Below are 20,429 nucleotides of genomic sequence, written 5' to 3' on the forward strand. Positions count from 1 at the left end.
AGTTAACACTAATTCAAAGTAAACTTTAAATGAAGTGAGAAGACTGCAATAGAAAGCGGAGAGAATAAATCTGAGAAGACTTTTTACTAAAAACAGTGCAGCAAATGATGATAAAAAAAACATGTATGACAACATTTTTACTGAAAAGGTGAACAATTTTCAACAATCACTGAACAACTACTAATTGCTTGCAACTTGAATGCTGTATAAATGATGATACATTTTGAAATCTAATAAATTATTTCTCTTCAAAGCATTAGAATACATTCTCTCTATGTGTGCAAACCTTCTTTCCAGAAAAAAGGACAAATTATTAAGATTCAAAGTATGATATACAATACCAGTGTGCATTAATGAGTCTGATATAACTTTTATACATGGTAACTAAACATCAAGGTGGTGATCTAGCATCTTTTCAAACATAATAGATTTCAGTGGAGATAACTTATTTTACAGGAATTACTTTACCTTGCTTGAAAGACCCTTCCAAATGCTCCCTCTCCAATATCTCTCACATACTCGATGTTATTCCTTGGGTACTCCAGGCTGAACAATTTGGGATTTAGAAGGAGCGGCATCCTCTGGTACATTGGGTTGGGGTGAAGTCTGTCTAGCAAAAGCTCAGAAGGAAGTGTAGTGAGGGTTACAGCTGCTGACTCTCTGTGGGTAAGATCAATAATGAGCTCAGATTCAGGTAAGATTTTTATACTCAGATTCTAAGAGATTTGTCATTTCAGAGTAAATAAAATCAATTGTACTAGGCAGTCAAAGGTCTGACAATTTTAGAGCCATAAAAATCTTGTGCTTGGTTTAGAGTCACATGATTTTGTCACTATCCACTTTGGCAGTGACAGTGAGAGTGGTTAGGAAAAGTGGAGGAGGACTAGCTATTTTATTTTTCTAAATTACTATTTAGATTTTCCTTGTTGTGAAACTAACTTTGTAACATGTGACTCTAGGAAAAAGATCATCTACATTTTAAAAGGTCACGGAGTGGTGACTTAATTTTAAAGCAAGGCAATGATGCCATTCTTAGACTAGCACTGTTATATAGAGTCCTTCTTCCACCCCCAATTCCAATGCTTGGTATGTAGATTTAAAAATATTGCTACATATGATAAGCCTAAAGGAAAACCTTACCGTTTCTTATTTTTCCATTGCTTTCGTCTTCGGCAGCAATAAAGAATAGTTATGGTGAGCAGCACAAATATTGCAAAGCTGGACATGATGGAAATTATGACAGTCAGGGAGAGTGTGGGTGACACAGAGTAGGAGGAAGAGGAGGAGGAAGGCAAATTTGGAATGTCCACACTCGGCTTTGAGGATGTCATGGGTGGGAATGCTGTAAGAAAACAATGATAATGCTTTTCACTCATTCTCACTTTTAAGAAATTGTTTTTTTGCACAGGTAATCTGTAAATTAAATCTAAACTTTAAGAATAAAAGTTTATGTATCAGGGTCTTCTTGGTTGTATATCTTTAAAATTTACATGTAAGAATCCAGTGAGATCTGACCCAGAGAGGGAGAGGGGCTGTGTGCTGATGACTGAGAGGCAGGCTTGCGGGGTATACCCTCTGGTTGTATGATGATGCATGGAGGGGATTGTAATCATGGCAATGAAACGATATATTACAGGATGAATATAAAGCTAATAATCTCCCATGTAAACTATCACATGATTCACAATAAAAACTTTAAACAACAACAATAATAATAAAAAACAGGCAAAGACATCACTAAAAAGAAATGTATAGACCAATATCCTTCATGAACATAGATGCAAAAATTCTCAACAAAATACTAGCCAAAAGATTTAAACAACATAAAAAAAAAAAAATCAAGTGAGATCCACTTCTAAGTTAGTTCAGCTTTTTGAAGCATAGAATTTTTTTAATGAGTCTTAGAGGAAGTTTTTGTTTGTTTTTTTCCTAAGCTAAGTACAGGTCCTGGGATAGAGGGCTTCATATTGCACCATATTGTTTACAACCTGGCAATCGTCATGTTGTTGTTGTTAGGTGCCATGAAGCCAGTTTCAACTCATAGTCACTCTGTATAAGGCTTCCAAGAAGTGGCAGGTGGGTTTGAATTACAGATTTTGTAGTTAGCAGTCCAGTGTTTATTCTACAGTGCAGCACCAAGACTCCAGCAGTAGCCATAGAAATTACCAAATTATCAAACAGCAGGTTAGGATTGACTGAGCTTTTATACACATTTACTTTAGTTTTATAAGCAGAATAAAAATAATGGAAGGAGATAATGAAAATATTATAACACAGATCAACAGAAGTTAGTTTATCTGAGAATTGAACTTCTGTCAAACACCTATTAAAATGACCAGTGTGACGTAAAACCATTACTGTTGGAAACCAAAGGATGCAATACTCATATTCTTTGTAGGTTACAAAATTTATTGTATAACTATTAAGATAACTTCATTATAGTAAAACCTGTGAAAGCCAGAGTCTGTGTAAGACAGAAACCTGTAAGAGAAGGAAACTCAAATATTTTCCACAGAAAAAGTGGTAAGACTGTACCCCGTTAAAGGACGGAAACTTGTAAAACTGGAAAAACAAGGCAGTTCCGTTTCTCAAGGTTTCAATGTAATTCTAAATTATCTTCAAAGATTGAGTAAAGACAAAATCACAGATACCAAGTACTTTAATTATAATTAAAGTTGTTAAAACTACTAATGTTTTAACAACTACAAATGAACTTTGTACCCTAATAAAATGCGAATGCAACCCAACCCATTATCGACTCCAACTCATAGCTACTCTACAGGATGGAGTAGAACTGCCCCAGAGGGTTCCCGACCACATAGAATTTTACAGAAGCAGATTGCCACATCTGTCTCCCACTGTGTCCTAAAGGGAAAGAACAAACATTCTTTTCAGATATGTATTGGCTACTGACGGAAATGATCTCATCTCAGCTCACAAAATAATTCTCAATAAATTTGAGAAGCAGAAATTACTCAGATCTACTCTTAGATTAAAACATAACAATAGATTTATAAAACAAAAGGAAAAGGAAAAATGTAATAACTTAGCTGAAAGAATAAAAATTAACCATAGTTAGAGATTAGAAAATAACTTTCTAATAGTATATATGAAATTTAGCTAAAACTCTACTCAATAATACAGTCATAACTTTATTTATTTATATTATACAGAAAAATTAAAGTGGAAAAACTGAAATTCAAGACTTTGGAAACAGTAACTGTAGAAAACAGAGAAAATAACAACCGTATAAAAGCAGAAATTAATATGTTAGAATATACAACCAGTGAATAACAGACCTGAGGTTGGTCTTTATGTTTTTTAAGTAGTCTAACTTAATTTTTTTTTAATATAGGAAAGTGGGATCTTAATTTTTTTTAAATATAGGAACGGCACAGACATATAAAATTGGACTGAGAAAAGCGTTCTTGTCAACAGATTCAAAGGCCAATAGAAAAGAAGGTCAAATGTAATCGTATTTTTAAGTCTTAAGTAAAGTGATGTTGTTGTTGTTAAGTACTATCGAGTAAAATGATAGAAGCATATTAATGATCAAATTTGAAGAATTAGGAAGCCATAATATAACCATAAGTAGCAAATTAGTTTTAAATAATTATAGAATTATGAATGCATTCTTTAAGTTTGGAAGACATAAAATATCTAATTTAAGACAAGTTCAACCCAAACAAAAAAATCTCTCAAACTCTTTTAGAGTATTATTATAATACTATTACCACAAAATTACAACAATAGAAAACCACACACACAGAATATAGAACATACACTTAAACAAATTCTAAATGAAATACCAGCAAGTTGACTGTAATAATATGGCAAGGGAATAATAATTTAATAGGAAAATGTATTACTATAACACATCATATCCAAAGTAGATGCCTAAAGCCATTTGTAATAGGGATCATATAAAAGCAGTGATTACAATGAGTCACTCATGCATGACTTCTTAGTCCAGGAGCGGACACGGGGATTATGCCAATGGCTAAGCAAGTAGTCATTTTGAGGTCCATTGGAGGCCAAGCTTAGGTACCACTTTGGTTCAAGTACGCACCTGGAACCATAATAACTTAAGCACAGTACAACATCACTGCAGAACCAATGACAACTGGTTTCAACAAGAGTAAACAGAGAGTCAGCTTTCCAAATTCCCTCGATGGCTAGTTGGTTAGTAAACTGGTCTGATTCTGAACTGTGATTTAGACTAGGTTTCTTAATCAATCCAGGAGTCCTGGTATGGTGCTATAGGATATGCACTGACTGCTAACGAAATATTTTGGCAGTTCAAACCCACCAGTTGCTCCTTGGAAATCCTATACAGGGTCATTATGAATCAGAACAGAATCAATGGCAGTTAACAACAATTTAAGCAATCCAAGGTGATGGGGTTGTTGTTGTTATTAAGTGCCGTGGAGTTGATTCCGACCCATAGCGACCCTGTGTAGGGTTTCCGAGGAGCAGCTGGTGAGCTTGAATCACCGACCTTGCAGTTCAAACAGCTTGAGAGTCTGGCGCATTAACCCACAGCACCACAGCAATACTCCATTCTTGTTAATACCAAGCAAGAGCAATTCCTAAATGACAGAAAAGTAACTATGTTTGTATCTGGATTTTATAGAGCCATTCACATTTATAGCATGTGAAGCAATGCTGTACAGCTGAAATTGGCAATCTAATCTCATTAGTAAATATAAAGATGATTTTCTTAAAGAATGTCAGAAAATAGAATATAATGATAAGTTCTATTGAGTTGGTTCTGACTCACAGCTTTTACAGGGTTTCCAAGGAGCAACTGGTGGGTTTGAGTCACAGACCTTGTGCTTAGTAGCCCAGTTCTTATCCTATGATGCCACACCAGAGTTTATTTAAAAATGCAAGAATTGGTATGATCCGAAAATTGCTGTTCTATAGATTAAGTATTTCTTCCTTTCAGAAAACTTTGTTTTGTTATGTCTTTCTCTTTTTAAAAACATTTTTATTGTAGTTTCAGTGAAACTTTACAGAGCAAGTTAGCATTTTAGTGAATAATTTATACACAGACTTTTTTGTTTGTGAGATTAGTTGCAATCCCCTCCACATAACAACACTCTTTCCGCTTCCTTCCTACGTTCCCTGTTTCCATTTACTCAGCTTTTCTGCCCCTTCCTGCCTTTGGAATTTAGTTGCCATTTTGGTCTAGCATGGTTGATTGTACGGAGGAGCACATTCTTCTTGAGTGTTATTGTTCAGTTCATGTTTGTTGTTGCTGTTAAGTGCCTACAGACAGTGACCCTGTACAGGGTTTTTGAGGAGCAGCTAGTGAGCTTGAACTGTTGACCTTGTGGTTCAAATGAATTTACATTCCAATGCATTAACCCACCTGTCTATTTTTTGGATGAAAGGTGATTTCCAGGAATGGTCTGAGTTTGAAGGTGTCTAAAGGCCATAATGTGTCAGACTGCAAAGTTGTTTGAATTGCAAGGTCAGTGGTTCAAGCTCACCAGCTGCTCTTTGGAAACCCTATACAGGGTCACTATGGGTCGGAATCAACTCAATGGCATTTAACAACAACAACAACAAAGGCAATAAGCCTTGGGGCTTCTAACAGTCTCAATCAGACCAGCAAGTCTTATCTTTTTATGATTTTGAATACTGTTCTACAATTTTCTCACACTCAGCTCAGGACCTTCAATTGTGATCTTAGTGGTAACCAGGCACTATCTAGTTCCTCTGTCCTTGGACTAGTGGAAGCTGTGATTTGTGTGGTCCATTAATCCTTTGGATTAATTGTTTCTTTGAGTCTTTGATTTTCTTTACATTTCTTTGCTCTGAACAGGAAGAGAATAACAGTTGCGTTGTAGATGGCTGTTCCCAAGTTTTTAAGACTCCAGTCACTATTTGCAAAGTAAGGTGTAGAACACTGTCTTTATGTACTATGTTATGCTGATTGATCTCGATTCCCCTACAGACTATGGTCCTAAATCCTCAAGCCCAGTGACTCAGTTCCCCCATATGTTCTACTATGTTGTTGTTGTTGTTAAGTGCTGTTAAGTTGGTTCCCACTCATAGTGACCTCGTGTAGCGTTTCTGAGGAGTAACTGGTGGGTTTGAACTGCCAACCTTGTAGTTCCTTGTCCAGTGCTTATCCTACAGCACCACACCAGGAGTCCATGTTCTAATATTATAATATTAGGGATATATTTGCAGTACCTACAAATGCATATGTAGAAATATCTTCTGCTAAACCTATATGTACTTGGAGATGTACTCCAATATGCCATTACACATCTGTTCAGCTTACATATCTATAGTTGTATCTTCTCAGATATTATTATTGTTATTACAGTAATAATAGTATTTACCATTGTTGCTTATCAATCAAACATGCACCCCAGTGTCTTCTTTTGCCTTTGTCATATTGTGCTGACCTCCCCTTATTGTATATTGCCTTTCTTTAAACCAAGTTAATATAATTATATTATCTAGTTAGTGATTTTTCCTTCCTCCTCCTTTCATCCCTGGTAACTATCAAAGAATGTTTCTTTCTAGGTATAAACCTTTTGTTGACTTTTGATAATAGTGTTCTCATGTAATATTTGTTCTTTTGTGTTGACTTATTTCATTCAGTATAATGTTCTCTAGATACATGCATGTTGCAATATGTTTCAAGTATTAATTGATATTCTTGAATGTTGCATAGGATTCCATCGTGTGCGTGTCCTATAGTTTGTTTGTCCATTCATCTGTTAATGGGCACTGTCAGGGTTTGAATTGTTCCCCTTCAAAATAGGTGTCAGCATGGCTAGGCCATGATTTTCAGTGGCTTGGCAGTTGTGTGATGATGTAATGTGGCAATTATGTGATGATCTCTCATGAGATGATCTGAAGTGATAAACTAGTAAGAGGATTAAACCCATTAAAGCCACTTTGAGCCCATGTAAAGGAATTTCTCAGGGGTGTGGCATGCAATACCTTTTTCTAAGAGATCAAAGGAGGGAAGGGGGCATAAAGAGGGGACCTCCTACCACCAAGAAAAAAAAAAAGAGAGATTGGAGTGCATCCTTTGGACCTGGGATCCCTGCAGAGTGAATCTTCTAGATCCAGAGGAAAGTTGATACAAAGACCATGGAGATCTCCAAGGAATGTTGGGCCTACAGATGCTGAAAGGACACAAGGATCTTTCTGCAGAACAGACAAAGAGAGAAGACTTCCCCTAGAGCTGGACTCTGAATTTGGACGTTTAGACTCCTGAACTCAACTGTGAGACCACCACTCATCTCTCAGCTTGTTGTACTGTTGTGGCTTGTATGTTGTGATGCTGGAAGTTATGTCACTGGCATTTTAAATACCAGCAGGGTCACCCCATGGTGAGCAGGTTTCAGTGGACCTGCCAGAGTAAGACAGACTAGGAGGAAGGAGAGGCAGACCATTTCTGAATGGTGAGCCACTGGAAACCATAGGGGTAGCAGTGAAATGTTGTCAAGTATAGTGCCAGGAGATAAGTCCCTCGGGTTGAAAGGTGCTCAAAATTTGATGGTAAGTTTCATCTCAATGTAGAGCTAAAGGCACTCAAAATTTGATTGAAAATGCCACCTGCCTGAAAGTAGAGCTGACCTTAATGATGTGAATGGAGCAAAGTTTTGGGGACCATTATTTGCTGGTGGGACAAAACTAAAAGTTAGAAGAAACAGCTGAAAAAATGTATTAATAATTGGGATGTGGAATGCATGAAGTATGAATCTAGGGAAACGGGAACTCATCAAAAATGAAATGGAACACATAAAAATCAATATCCTAGGCATTATTGAGTTGAAATGGACTCGTGTTAGTCATTTTAAATCAGACATTCATAAAGTTTACTATGCTGAGAAGGACAAATTGAAAAGGAATGGTGTTGCATTCACTGTCATAAAGAGCATGTCAAGATCTGTCTTGAAGTACAATGTTGTCTGTGATATGATAATATTCATATGCCTACAAGGAAAATGAGTTAATTACTACTATTCAAATTTATACACTAACCACTAAAGCCAGCGGTTATGAAATTAAATTCTACCAACATCTTCAGTATGAAATTGATCAAACATGCAATCAATATGCCTTTATAATTATTGGTGATTGAAATGTGAAATATGGAAACAAAGAGGAAGGATCAGTAGTTGGAAAATATGGCCTTGGTGCTGGAGATTGAATGACAGAATTTTGCAACACCAATGATTTGTTCATTGCAAATACCATTTTTAAATAACGTAAAAGGTGACTATACACATGGACCTCACCTGATGAAATACACAGGAATCAAATCAACTACATCTGTGGGAAGAGATGATGGAGAAACTCAGTATTCTCAGACAAAACAAGGCCAAGGACCGACTATGAACAGGCCATCAATTGCTTATGTGCAAGTTCACACTGAAACTGAAGAAAACAAAAATAAATCTACAGGAGCCAAAATATGACCTTGAGCATATCCCACCTGAATTTAAAGACCATTTCAAGGACAGATTTGGCGCATTAGACATTAGTGACCGAAGACCAGAAGAATTGTGGGATGACATGAAGAACACCATACAGGAAGACAGCAAAGGGTCATTAAAAAGACAGAAAAGAAAGAGCAAAAGAGATGTCAGAAAACACTCTGAAACTTGCTCTTGAACATAGAGAAGTGAAAGCAATTGAAAGAAAGGAGAAAGTAAAAGACCTGAATAGAACAGTCCAAAAGGCTGCTTGCAAAGAAAATAAAGTATAATAATGAATTGTGCAAAGACCTGGAATCAGAAAATCAAAAGGGAAGAACATATTCAACATTTCTCAAACTGAAATAACTGAAAAAAAAAAATCAAACCTCAGGTTGCAATACTAGGGGCATAATATTGATTGATGCAGAAAGCATCAAAAGACGATAGAAGGTATATACAAAGTCATTGTACCAAAAAGAAATGGGCTATGTTCAACCATCTCAACAGGTAGCATATGATCAAGAATCAATGGTATTGAAGGAAGAATTCCATGTTACATTAAAGGCATTGTCAAAAAACAAGGCTCTGGGAATTGATGGATTAGAAATTGAAATGTTTCAACAAACTTATGTAACACTGGAGGTTCTCAATTATCTATGCCAAGAAATTTGGAAAACAGCTTCCTGGCCAACCAATTTAAAGAGATCCAAATTTGTGCCCTGTCCGAAGGAAGGTGACCCAATAGGAATCATTGAAAAATATTAATATCACATACAACTAAGTTTTTGCTGAAGACCTTTCAAAAATGGTTATAGCAGTACATCATCAGGGAGCTGTCAGAAATTCAAGCTATATTCAGAAGAAAAAATGGAAGGAGGGATATCATTGCTGACTTCAAATGGATCTTGGCTGAAAACAGAGAATATCAGAAGGATATTTACTTGTGTTTTTTGTGAACTAACCAAAGGCTTTTGACTGTCTGTATCATAACAAGCTATAGATAACATTATGAAGAATGGGTATTCCAAAACACTCCATTGTGTTCATGAGTAGTCTGTACAGAGACTAAAAGGTAGTTGTTCGAACAGAACAAGAGGATGCTAAATAGTTTAAAATCAGGAAAAGTGTGCACTAGGGTTGTACCCTCTCACCATACTTAATCAAACTAAGAAACCGGAGTATATGAAGAACATGGCATCAGGATTGGAGCAAGTCTCATTAACCTATGATATGCAGATGATACAACCTTGCTTGCTGAAAGCAAAGAGGACTTAAAATACTTACCAATGAAGAACAAAGAATAGTCTTCAGTATAGATTGCACCTTAATGTAGGGAAAATGAAAATCTTTACAACTGAACCATTGAACATGGTGAAAAACGGAGAAATATTGAAGCTGTCAAAGACTTCATTTTGCTTGAATCCACAAACAATACTCATGGAAGCAGCAGTCAAGAAAATCTGCTGCTAAAGACCTCTTTAAAATGTTAAAGAGCAAAGGTATCACTTTGAGGACTACTTACAAACTGGGCTGCAAACCTTAAGGTCAGCAGTTAAAAACTCCCAGCTGTTCCGTGGGAGAAAGATGAGGCTTTCTGCTCCCGTAAAGATTTATAGCCTCGGAAACTCTGTACAGGGTTGCTATAAGTCAGAACTGACTCCACGGCACATAACCAACCAACACCTGCCTCAAGTCATGGTATTTTCAGCTGCCTCATATGCACATGAAAGTTAAATAATGAATAAGGAAGACCATAGAAAAGTTGATGCATTTGAATTATGGTCTTGGTGAAGCATACTGAAAGTAACATGGACTGCCAAAAGCACAAACACATTTGTCATGGAAGAAGTGTAGACAGAATGCTCCTTAGAAACAGGATGGTGTAATTTCATCGCTTGAAGTTTGGTAAATTTCCAGGAAGGATCCATCCCTGGATAAGAGCATTATGCTTTGTAAAGTGGATGGTCAGTGAAAAGAGAAAGACCCCCAACAAGATGTATTAACACAGTGGCAGCAACAATGGGCTCAAACATAACAATCAATTGTGAAGATGCTGCCGAACCTGGCAGGGCTTTGTTCTGTTGTGCATAGGGTCTGTATGAATCAAAACTGACTTGATGACACCTAACAACAGTGGAACCGCAGGATCATATTTTATCTCTAGTTCTAACCTATAAAGGAAGCATTATACCATGTCCCACAGTGACTGTAAGACTTTACAATCCTACTAACTGTATGAGAGAGAGCTGCAATCTCCCACATCCTCTCTAGCATTGGCTGTGTTCGGTTTGTTTTTGTTTCTTTTATTATTATCATTATTGTTGCCAAGGGAGATAACGTCTCATTGTTATTTTTACTTCTATTTCTTAATTATTGCCTTTGATCTATATACTGTTGTTTTCTGTAGAGCTACGTCAATATCTGTTTAATATTTGCTTTCCTTTTTTTTTATCTTTTCTCTCATCAATTTTGTCTCTTTATTCATTTCCTCTGAATGTTAAGGTAGTTTTATTTATTCATTGATTTATTTATGCAATGTGTTCACTATGGAGTCCTGGTGTAGTGATGTAGGATAAGCGCAGGACAGCAAGGTCACTTTGAACCACAAAGTTGGAAACCCTATATTGGATCACTATGGGTTAGAAACAACTCAATAACACTTAACAACATATTCACTGAATTCTTCTGATGGTTAGGTGTCAGGAATACTGTGGTAACATGGCTTGCATTTAAATACTTAGCTGAGAAACTAATATTAATCTCTTGAGCCTTTGATTATGATAATTATGATAAAAGGTAAGAAGAGTTACAAGAATGTTATGAACAGGCTACTTTGTGAGCACCCAGCTCTATGCACACTGGATAAGTTTTCTAGAGTAAGTAAGTTTACGCTAAACATAAAGAATGAGTAAGAAATAACCAGTTGAAGGTGTTATTACATTTAACTCAGTGAAAACACTCTTAAACATATGTCCTGGACATGTTCTCAGATAAAACGATCCGTTTATGACATTTAGAGCTCATTCTTTTATTTGTACCAAAGATTTTATAAACATTTAAAAAGACTAAGACATTAGTTTATTTCTGCTGGTGAAAATCCTTTAAATTGAGTAAAAACTGTATCTATACACACACACGTATATATTTAGTGTTGTTACTATCTAATTTAGGATAAGCCTTTAATGAATGCCTACATGGATTAATGAGTAAACAATTGAAGGCTAACAAAGACCAGTATTACCAATTCAAAATCCAATCAAAGTGAACTTTGGCTGCTTATATGACAAAGAATTAAAACATTTATTTTTAATTCCTTCAATTTGGGAATAATAATTTGACAGGTTTAAAAAAGAATAGAATTTTAGGGTTTTCCATAATTGCCCTCCCTTAATAGCACTGTGTGATTCAATTGCAGTCAATAGTATTCTTTCTTTTAATACTTAAAGTCTTAGTCCTTGAAATAAGCTGGTAAAATCAAGTCTCTCAAATAGTAAAGGCACTTAGCCAAGTGGGAAGGAGATTAGGCCCAGAATATGTATCAAAGGAAGTGAAAATGGTTTTGGCCTTAGAGCCTCAAACCAGATGACTTTAACTGACATGCAAGTAATTTTCTAATTTCACTCTGAAGATTTTTGCCTTGTGGTAGTTTAAAGCACCATCTGATAGAAATCAGTTTCTAGGAAACGGTTTTCAAGTAACTGTCTTGAATTCTTTCCTAAAGACTTTTTGAGATGACTTTTAAAAGAATAGTTGATTTGATACTATAAATTTTATACTGGGAATTAGCTGTGTTAAAAAAACAAAACAAAACAACTATTATATAAATAAGATCAATTGTCACAACTGAAGACCATGACTGGTTCAGAAATAAATTGCTGTTTTAAATCTATAAATAATTGCTGTTGTTAATTGCTGCCGAGTCTGTTCTGACTCATTGTGGGATCAGAAAACCTCATTCTTCTCCCACGGAGAGGCTGATGGGTTCAAACCATAGACCTTGTGGTTCACAATCTACTACTTATCCTAGAGAGCCACCACATTACCCTACAAATAATTTTTTGTTGTTGTTAAGTATCATTGAGTCGGTTCCAACTCATAGCAACCCTGTATAGGGTTTCAGAGGAGCTACTGGTGGGTTTGAACAGCCAACCTTGTGGTTGGCAGTCCAGTGCTTATCCTACAGTGCCACACCAAGACTCCTATAAATTCTTGGATGATATAAAAATCATGAATGCAAATGTCAAAAGGTGATGTTTTAAATTTGGCTTATTTTATAACATATGAGAGATAACATAGACCAATTAATAATCTTGAGATGGGAAACATTTATTATAACTTCATTCCCTTCATATGGTGAGTCCTGGTGTAGCGCTGTGGATTAATGCACTGGACTGCAAAGTCACTTTGAACCAGTAAGGCTGGTGGTTCAAGCTCACCAGTTACTCCTCGGAAACTCTATGCAGGGTCGCTATGGGTCAGAACCGACTCGACAGCACTTCACAACAACAACAAACAATATGACTTAAATACAAGTAGAGACCACTAAAAATCTTCTTTCATGTTCTACCTAAGGTGAATACGGTGTGAGGCCTGAGTGAGACCAGACATTCTGTTCTGGACATCATAACTATCAGTGTAATATGCATGCACGAATCCAATTACATACACATAAGGTTCCAAGGGCACAAACAAAATTACTTACTTGTTAGGTTTTCTTTTTTATAATCTGAGGGGGAAAGGATAAAAATTCATTTTAAATGAGCATCCAGATATTACATATATTTTGTGAGAGAGCGCTAAGAAACCCAAGTTTTGTTCAGCTCTTTAATATACTACAACTGGAAAGCATTCTGTGCATTCGAGTGTGAAAGGGGTGCCTCTTTGAAATTAAACCAGCTGTTAGGGATAACAACATAGTTCCTTATGAGTGAAATTCATTAAAGCAACATGCAATAATTCTGTTTGTTTTGGAAAGTCAGCATTTTCAAACATGTGGCTTATTTTTACATGCTTAAACATTTGCTTCATAGGCTAAGAAAGAGGACTTCATTCCTTTATTGCTATGACAAACTATGGGATGTTCTTAGCCATTATACTGCACATTCCAGAAAATGTTATAAACTCTCATAAACCCCTATGAAATAAAATAAATTCTCAAGCAGCAGTTAAAGATGCTCTCTGATTTACTTTAGAACAAATGAAATAAAATCCTTGTGCTAACCGGTACAATTAGGATTAGGATTCTGCTATTAGGCATCTAAGGAAGGTGAAACCCAAACACAAAAAATTAGAATGCTTAGCAATGTTAGCATTTGGAGATTTAAGCTCACACCTTAATTTCTTACAAATAGTCAATTTTTCTTAACTACCAAAGTCTTGTGAAAACACTTTGTTACCTAAATATGGCAATCTGGTACAGGCCATAGGTTCCCAGTGCATGCTGGGAAGCTTGTTGCATTCTGGCAGGGATAGCAGATGCATGCCAGATCTGGAAAGCCCTCTGTGGATCTTTTCTTCGATTGCCAGCCATTCTTTTGCACAGAAGAGCTCCTTTACTGCCAGGCAGTACTCTCTAAAAATTTATTCAGAAAACAAAACTTGATGAATCATAGCCTGTTAAAAGCAGATCTAATGTACAGCCTCAATTCTATATTTTCAAAACATCACCATAGCACATTTTCTGTTCTACTTAGTCACATGAGCTTGCTATGAGTTAAAAACTGACTTGACAGCAAAAATCATTATAAAGTCAAGTGTTTTTGTTAATTTTGACACGTGATGACCCACTGTATTACAGACTAGAACTGCTCCATAGGGCCTTCTTGCTGTAATGTTAATGAAGACCATCAGGTGTTTTCTTTCATGGAACCAATCAAATGCAAAATTAAAAAACAAACAAAATCACAAATATGAAGGATACAGTAAAATTGTTTTGACTTAAATTGGTTTAACCTGAGTAATCTAGTGCAAAAAATACATGAAAGCTATCAACTCAAACGAGAAACCTAAAATTGCCAAGTACAGTTCAGATTAAAAAAAATTTTCTTTGTGACTTTTTTTGTCCATTCTACTTCTTATACGTTGGACTTGTGTGGGGTTCGTTATCAAAAAACCACTATGGCTGCTACCTAAAAAATGTAGAAAAATATTTCTAATCCATCTCAAAGATGTGTCTATAATGTTGAGCTGACTCCATGACATCAGGACTGTTTAACACCTTAGTGTCACTGTCTAAGCATGATGAACATTCTACAATTAACACAAATTACATTAGCAGTGAGAATGACAGTCTGACAGAATCTGTTTTCACATTCTTTTGCTGGTCACCTTTTATTTATCATACACCTGTTACTTTATAGTTAAAGGATTATCATTGTTGAGCAGTACCTCAGATAAACAATTCTGAGGAATCCAAAAAGGAACTAAAGAAGCAGAAATCTCAGCTAAAGGAATGTCAGTCAGTGGAGACACTGTTTCTTCAAATAACTGCAAGGACAGCTGAAAGAGAATAAGTATTTCCTAACCTACAATGCGACAAAATTTTACTACCTCTTACCTTTTCTCTTAACCATCTGTTTCTTGTCAATAGTTTTAGTTTTTGCTCCTTCTATTCCCTCTTATTCCCTCAATTCTAGAGGCCTCAGAAAGATTTTACATATCATGTCTGATTACAGTACAATGTTGGTGAAAAAACAACAAACCATGTTCTTCTACAGTAACATCAAACCCTCAAGTTCTACAGTAAGTTCAGGAATTTTTGTTGTTGTGGTTAAGTGCCATTGAGTCATTTCCGACCCATAGCGACCCTGTATAGGGTTTTCGAGGAGCAGCTGGTGAACTTGAACTGCCAACTTTGCAGTTCAAATGGCTTTGCAGTCTGGCGCATTAACCCACAGCACCACACCAGGACTCAAGTTCAGGAATGTTGTTGTTGTTGTTAATTGCCGTGGAGTCGGTTCCAACCCACAGCGACTCTATACAGGGTTTCTGAGGCTATAAATCTTTACGGGAGCAGAAAGCCTCATCTTTCTCCCGCAGAGCTGCTGGTAGTTTCGAACTGCTGACCTTTTGGTTCACAGCCCGATTCGTAACCACTATGCTACAAGTTCAGGAATAGAGCACTCTATTTTCATGAGCTTTAATGTAGTCCCTTTGGCCAAACAAACCAAAACCAAACCTATTGTGGTTAAGTTGCATCTGACGCATAGTGACCTTGTAGGACAGGGTGGAACTGTCCCCATAAGGTTTCCAATTCTGTAAATCTCTATGGGAGCAGTTGGCCACATCTTTCTTTTGTGCAGTGGCTGCAGAGTTCAAATCACTGACCTTTTGGTCAGCAACTAAGCATTTGACAGGGCACTACCACTCATCTTTACGTTTTTCATAATGCTGTAGTTTATATCTTGCTGTGCTTCCAGAAACTAAGCCACTGGTACCTCCAATACGAGCAGGGTCACCCCTGGTAGACAGGTTTCAGTGGGGCCTCCAGACTAAGACAGACTAGGAAGAAAGACCAAGTGATCTAATTCTTCAGTGCTGTGAATTACAGAATATGGCCCTTCTATCTGTAGTCTGGAGTCATAGTGTGGCACCGTAGTATAAGCACTACGCCTCAAGGTAGGTTTGGACTGCAAGGTTGGTGGTTCAAACTTACCAGTTGCTCCTCAGAAACCATATATACAGGTTTACTAGGAGCCAGAATTGACTCGACAACATTTAACAACCACTACAACAATCCATAGACTGGAGTCCTAGTCTGGTGCTGTTGGGTAAAGCACTGGACTGTAAGGTCGGTTTGAACTGCAAGATTGGTGGTTCAAATTCAGCAGCTACACCTCAGATGTCCTATACAGGGTTGCTAAGAGTCAGAACTGACTTGATGACACTAAACAACAACAACAGTTATAGTTGTGGAGTCCTAGTGGCATAGTGGGTTATATGTGGGGCTGCTAACCACAAGGTCAGCAGTTCAAACCCACCAACTACCAATCCATGGAAAAAGATGAGGCTATCTATTCCCATAAAGATTTGCAGATTGGAAAGGTAGGATCTCACAATCACCAAGAAACAAGAGCCAGGAGTGGAATGCATCCTTTGGACCTGGAATCCTGTGCTGAGAACCTACTCAGTCCAGGAGAGAGATGTGACATTGGAGATGGCAAACAGAAATGGTGGCAGCAGAACCAAGAGACGAGCATGACATAGTATGAGCAGAGCCACGAGACCCAGTCCACAGAGCAAGAAAAATGAGTGCCTTTGGAGGCTTGCTGGCAGGGTGGAGTGTATGCCTCTGGGCACTTGATGGAACTGAGAACCTTCAGCTGAGACTTATTGACAGGGTAGTGGGGCTCTGAGCATTTGTCAACAGAACTAAAGAGCCAGAGTGGGACCAAGAAGGTGCGGGTTGGAGAGAGGCTTGTCTGTAGGAACTTCTGAGAGGAGGATGTCCTAACTGAAAAACTGTGCCAAGAGTCATTTCTAATCTTGCACTGTAAGCTGTTGCTTCCCAAATGCACTCGATAATTGTGAGTATTGTCTGTGAGTTCAGTGTGGGCATTACTGACCCCAGGAGAGAAGTAGTAGATAGTTCTGTGGGAGGGAAAGTTGGTGTTGACTTGGTAAGAAGGTTAGAGGGTGGAGGAATCTGTCATCTCATAGAAATCAGCCCTGAGCTCTTCATCTTGATTCTCTTCATCTCTTGTGAAGTCAGAGGATGTTGGACATCTGCCATGCCATTTTTACAACATCTAAAAAATTGTCCAATGAAAACATTATGAATAGCAACAGAACACTGTCTGACACAGTGCCAGAAGATGAATCCCTCAGGTAGCACTCAAGATGTGAAGAAACAGCTATAAAATCCATTAATAATCAGAGTATGGATGAAGCATGAAGTATGAATCTCAGAAAATTGGAAGTTGTAAAAATTTAAATGCATGCTTGAAGATAGATATTGTAGGCTCTAGTGAGCAGAAATGGGCTGGTATTGGCTATTTTCAAGTAGACAATCATGATCTACTATGCCAGGAATGAAAAATTGAAGAGGAACAGAGTCACATTCATTTTTAAAAGAACAATTCAAATATCTATTCTTACAGAGTTAAGGGGCCGTGTTTTCCTGGAGATGGGGCTCAGAGGGAGGGAAGGATGCATGGAGGCAGTGGACATGGGGCGCATGCAGGAGGAGTATGGATGCACTGTGGGGACCGCATTCATTGACGCCAAGTGAGCTGTGCATAGACTGTTAAACTGAAGGCCAATAAACTTCCAGCCAAATCACAGTGAAAAGCTGGAAGGAAAACAATATGATAAAACAAAGTACTTGGTCAAAACATAAAAAAGTCTATCATGAAGTACAGTGCTATCAGTGTTAATATTCATGTGCCTACAAGGAAAATCAGTTAATATGACTATTACTCAAATTTCCACCAGAGGTCTTTCTGTTTGTTGTACTGTGGAGCCATGTGTGCTGCTGTAATTCTGGAAGCTATGACACTGATATTTTATATACCACAGGGTCACCCATTGTGGGCAGGTTTCAGATGAGCTTCCAGACTGAGACAGACTAGGAAGAAGGAGAGATGGAGTACTTCCAAATATTTAGTCACTGAAAACTTTATGAATAGCAGTGGAACACTGTCAGATAGCAACAGAATGTTGAATATTGAAACATCATAAAAAGCACCAGCATATTGTCAGATATAGAGCTGGAAAATGAGTCCCTCAGGTTGGAAGGCACTCAAAATACAACGTGGGAAGATGTGTCTCCTCAAAGTAGATTTGACTGTGATGACACAAATGGAGTAAAGCTTCATTTGTTGATGGGGCACAACTCAAAATGAGGAGAAAGAGCTGTAAATACCCATTAATAACAGAAACATTGAATGTACAAATTATGAATCTAGGAAAATTGGAAGTTGTCAAAAACACTGCATAAACATTAATATCTAAGGCATAGTGGACTGAAATGGACTGGTATTGGCTATTTTGAACCTGACAATCACATGGTTTACTATGCTGGGAATGACAAATTGAAGAGGACTGGAATCACATTCATCATCAAAAAGAACATTTCAAGCTCTATCTTGAAGTATAGGAGCTTTGGTAGTGAAGTGGTTACAAATCAGGTTGCTAACCTGAAGGTCAGCAGTTCGAAACTACCAGCTGTTCTGTGGGTGAAAGATGAGGCTTTCTGCTCCTGTAAAGATTTACAGCCTCAGAAACCCTGTACAGGGTTGCTATGAGTAGGAACTGACTCCATGGCACACAACCACCACAATCTTGAAGTATAGTGCTATGATAGGATAATATCCATACACCTAGATGGAAGACCAGTTAATAAACTATTATTCAAATTTATGCACCAACTACTAAAGCCTGTGATGATGAAATAGAAGAATTCTACCAACTTCTTCAGTCTGAAATTGATCAAGCATGCAATCAAGACGTAATTGATAATTTGTGATTGGAATGCAAAAGTTGGAAACAAATAGAAAGGATCAATAGTTGGAAGATATGGCCTTGGTGACAGAAATGATTCTGGAGCTCATATGACAAATTTTGTAATACCAATGACTTATTCATTATAAATACCTTTTAAAACAACATAAAAGATGACTATACACATAGCCCTCACAGATGGAATGCACAGAAATCAAACACATTTGTTGAAAGGAACAGTGGAAAAGTACATGTTATCAGCCAGCTCAAGGCCATGGGTAGACTGTGGTACAGACCATCAATTGCTCTTATGCAAATTCAGGATGAAGATGGAGAAAATTACAATAAGTTCCCAAGAGCCAAAATATGACCTTGGACATATCCCACCTGAATTTAGAGATCATCTGAAGAACAGATTTGATGTATTGGACATTAATGACTGAAAACCAGAAGAGTAGTTGAATGCATTTCGAATATCATACAGAAGAAAGCAAAGTGTTATTAAAAAGACAAGAAAGAAGGAAAAGGTCAAAATGTTGTCAGAAGAGACTCTGAAAGTTGCTTTCAAACATAGAGATGCTAAAGCAAATGGAAAAATTGAAGTAAAGAGCTGAAGAGAAATTTTCATAGGGCAGCTTGAGAAGACAAAGTCCTATAAAGTACTATAATGAAATGGAAAAAGACCTGGGATTAGAAAACCAAAAGGGAAGAACATGCTCAGCATTTCTCAAGCAGAAGAAATAAGAAAAAATGTAAGCCTCGACTTGCAATATTGAAGGAGTCTATGGGCAAAATATTGATCGATGCAGAAAGCATTCAAAGAAGATGGAAGGAATATATATTGATCATAGAGCCAATAGTACTGAAGGAAAAAGTCCAAGTTGCACTGAAGGCATTGGCAAAGAACAGGACTCTGGGAATTGAAGGAATACAAATTGAAATATTTCAACAAACTGAGGCAGCATTGGAGGCACTCACTCATCTATGCCAAGAAATTTGGAAAACAGCTACCTGGCCAACTGATTGGAAGAGACCCATGTTTGTGCCAGTTCCTGAGAAGTGACCCAATGGAATGCCAAAATCATCAGCAATATCATAAATATCATATGCAAGTAAGATTTTACTAAAGATAATGCAAAACCAGCTATAACAGTACATTGACAGAGAATTGTCTGAGCTTGAAGCTGGATTCACATGATGACAAGGAATGAGGGATATCATTGCAGATGTCAGATGTATCTTGGCTGAAAGCTGAGAATACCAAAAAGATGTTTACCTGTGTTTATCGACTATGTAAAGGCTTTAGATTGTGTGGATCATGATAAGTTATAGACAGCATTGTGGAAAATGAGTATTCCAGAACATTTAATTGTGCTCATGAGAAAACTATACATAGACCAAGAGGCAGTCATTCAATAAGAATCAGGGAACACTGAATGATTTAAAATTATGAAAAGTGTGCACTAGGGTTGTATTCTTTCACCATATTTATTCAGCCTGTATACTGAGCAAATAATTTGAGAAGCTGGATTACAT

The 20,429-nt window shown here is 37.1% G+C and overlaps 1 protein-coding gene across 3 annotated transcripts in view; it reads right to left on the minus strand.

Moving 5' to 3' along the window:
* The window catches only part of MUSK (muscle, skeletal, receptor tyrosine kinase), a 153,820-nt gene that overhangs the window by 14,652 nt on the left and 118,739 nt on the right, over nucleotides 1-20,429 (minus strand). For 2 of the 3 annotated variants that reach the window (XM_006864678.1, XM_006864677.1), the window contains 3 exons: nucleotides 13,850-14,025; nucleotides 1,141-1,342; nucleotides 469-660 (listed from right to left, as the gene is read on the minus strand). In XM_006864678.1, coding sequence (XP_006864740.1) covers nucleotides 469-660; nucleotides 1,141-1,342; nucleotides 13,850-14,025 — 570 coding nt within the window. Of the gene's footprint in view, nucleotides 1-468; nucleotides 661-1,140; nucleotides 1,343-13,155; nucleotides 13,180-13,849; nucleotides 14,026-20,429 lie in introns of all 3 variants that reach the window. The other variant, XM_006864676.1, reaches the window with a different exon arrangement.

The sequence above is a fragment of the Chrysochloris asiatica genome, unplaced genomic scaffold, assembly GCF_000296735.1.
Source record: "Chrysochloris asiatica unplaced genomic scaffold, ChrAsi1.0 scaffold00069, whole genome shotgun sequence".
NCBI lineage: Eukaryota > Metazoa > Chordata > Mammalia > Afrosoricida > Chrysochloridae > Chrysochloris > Chrysochloris asiatica.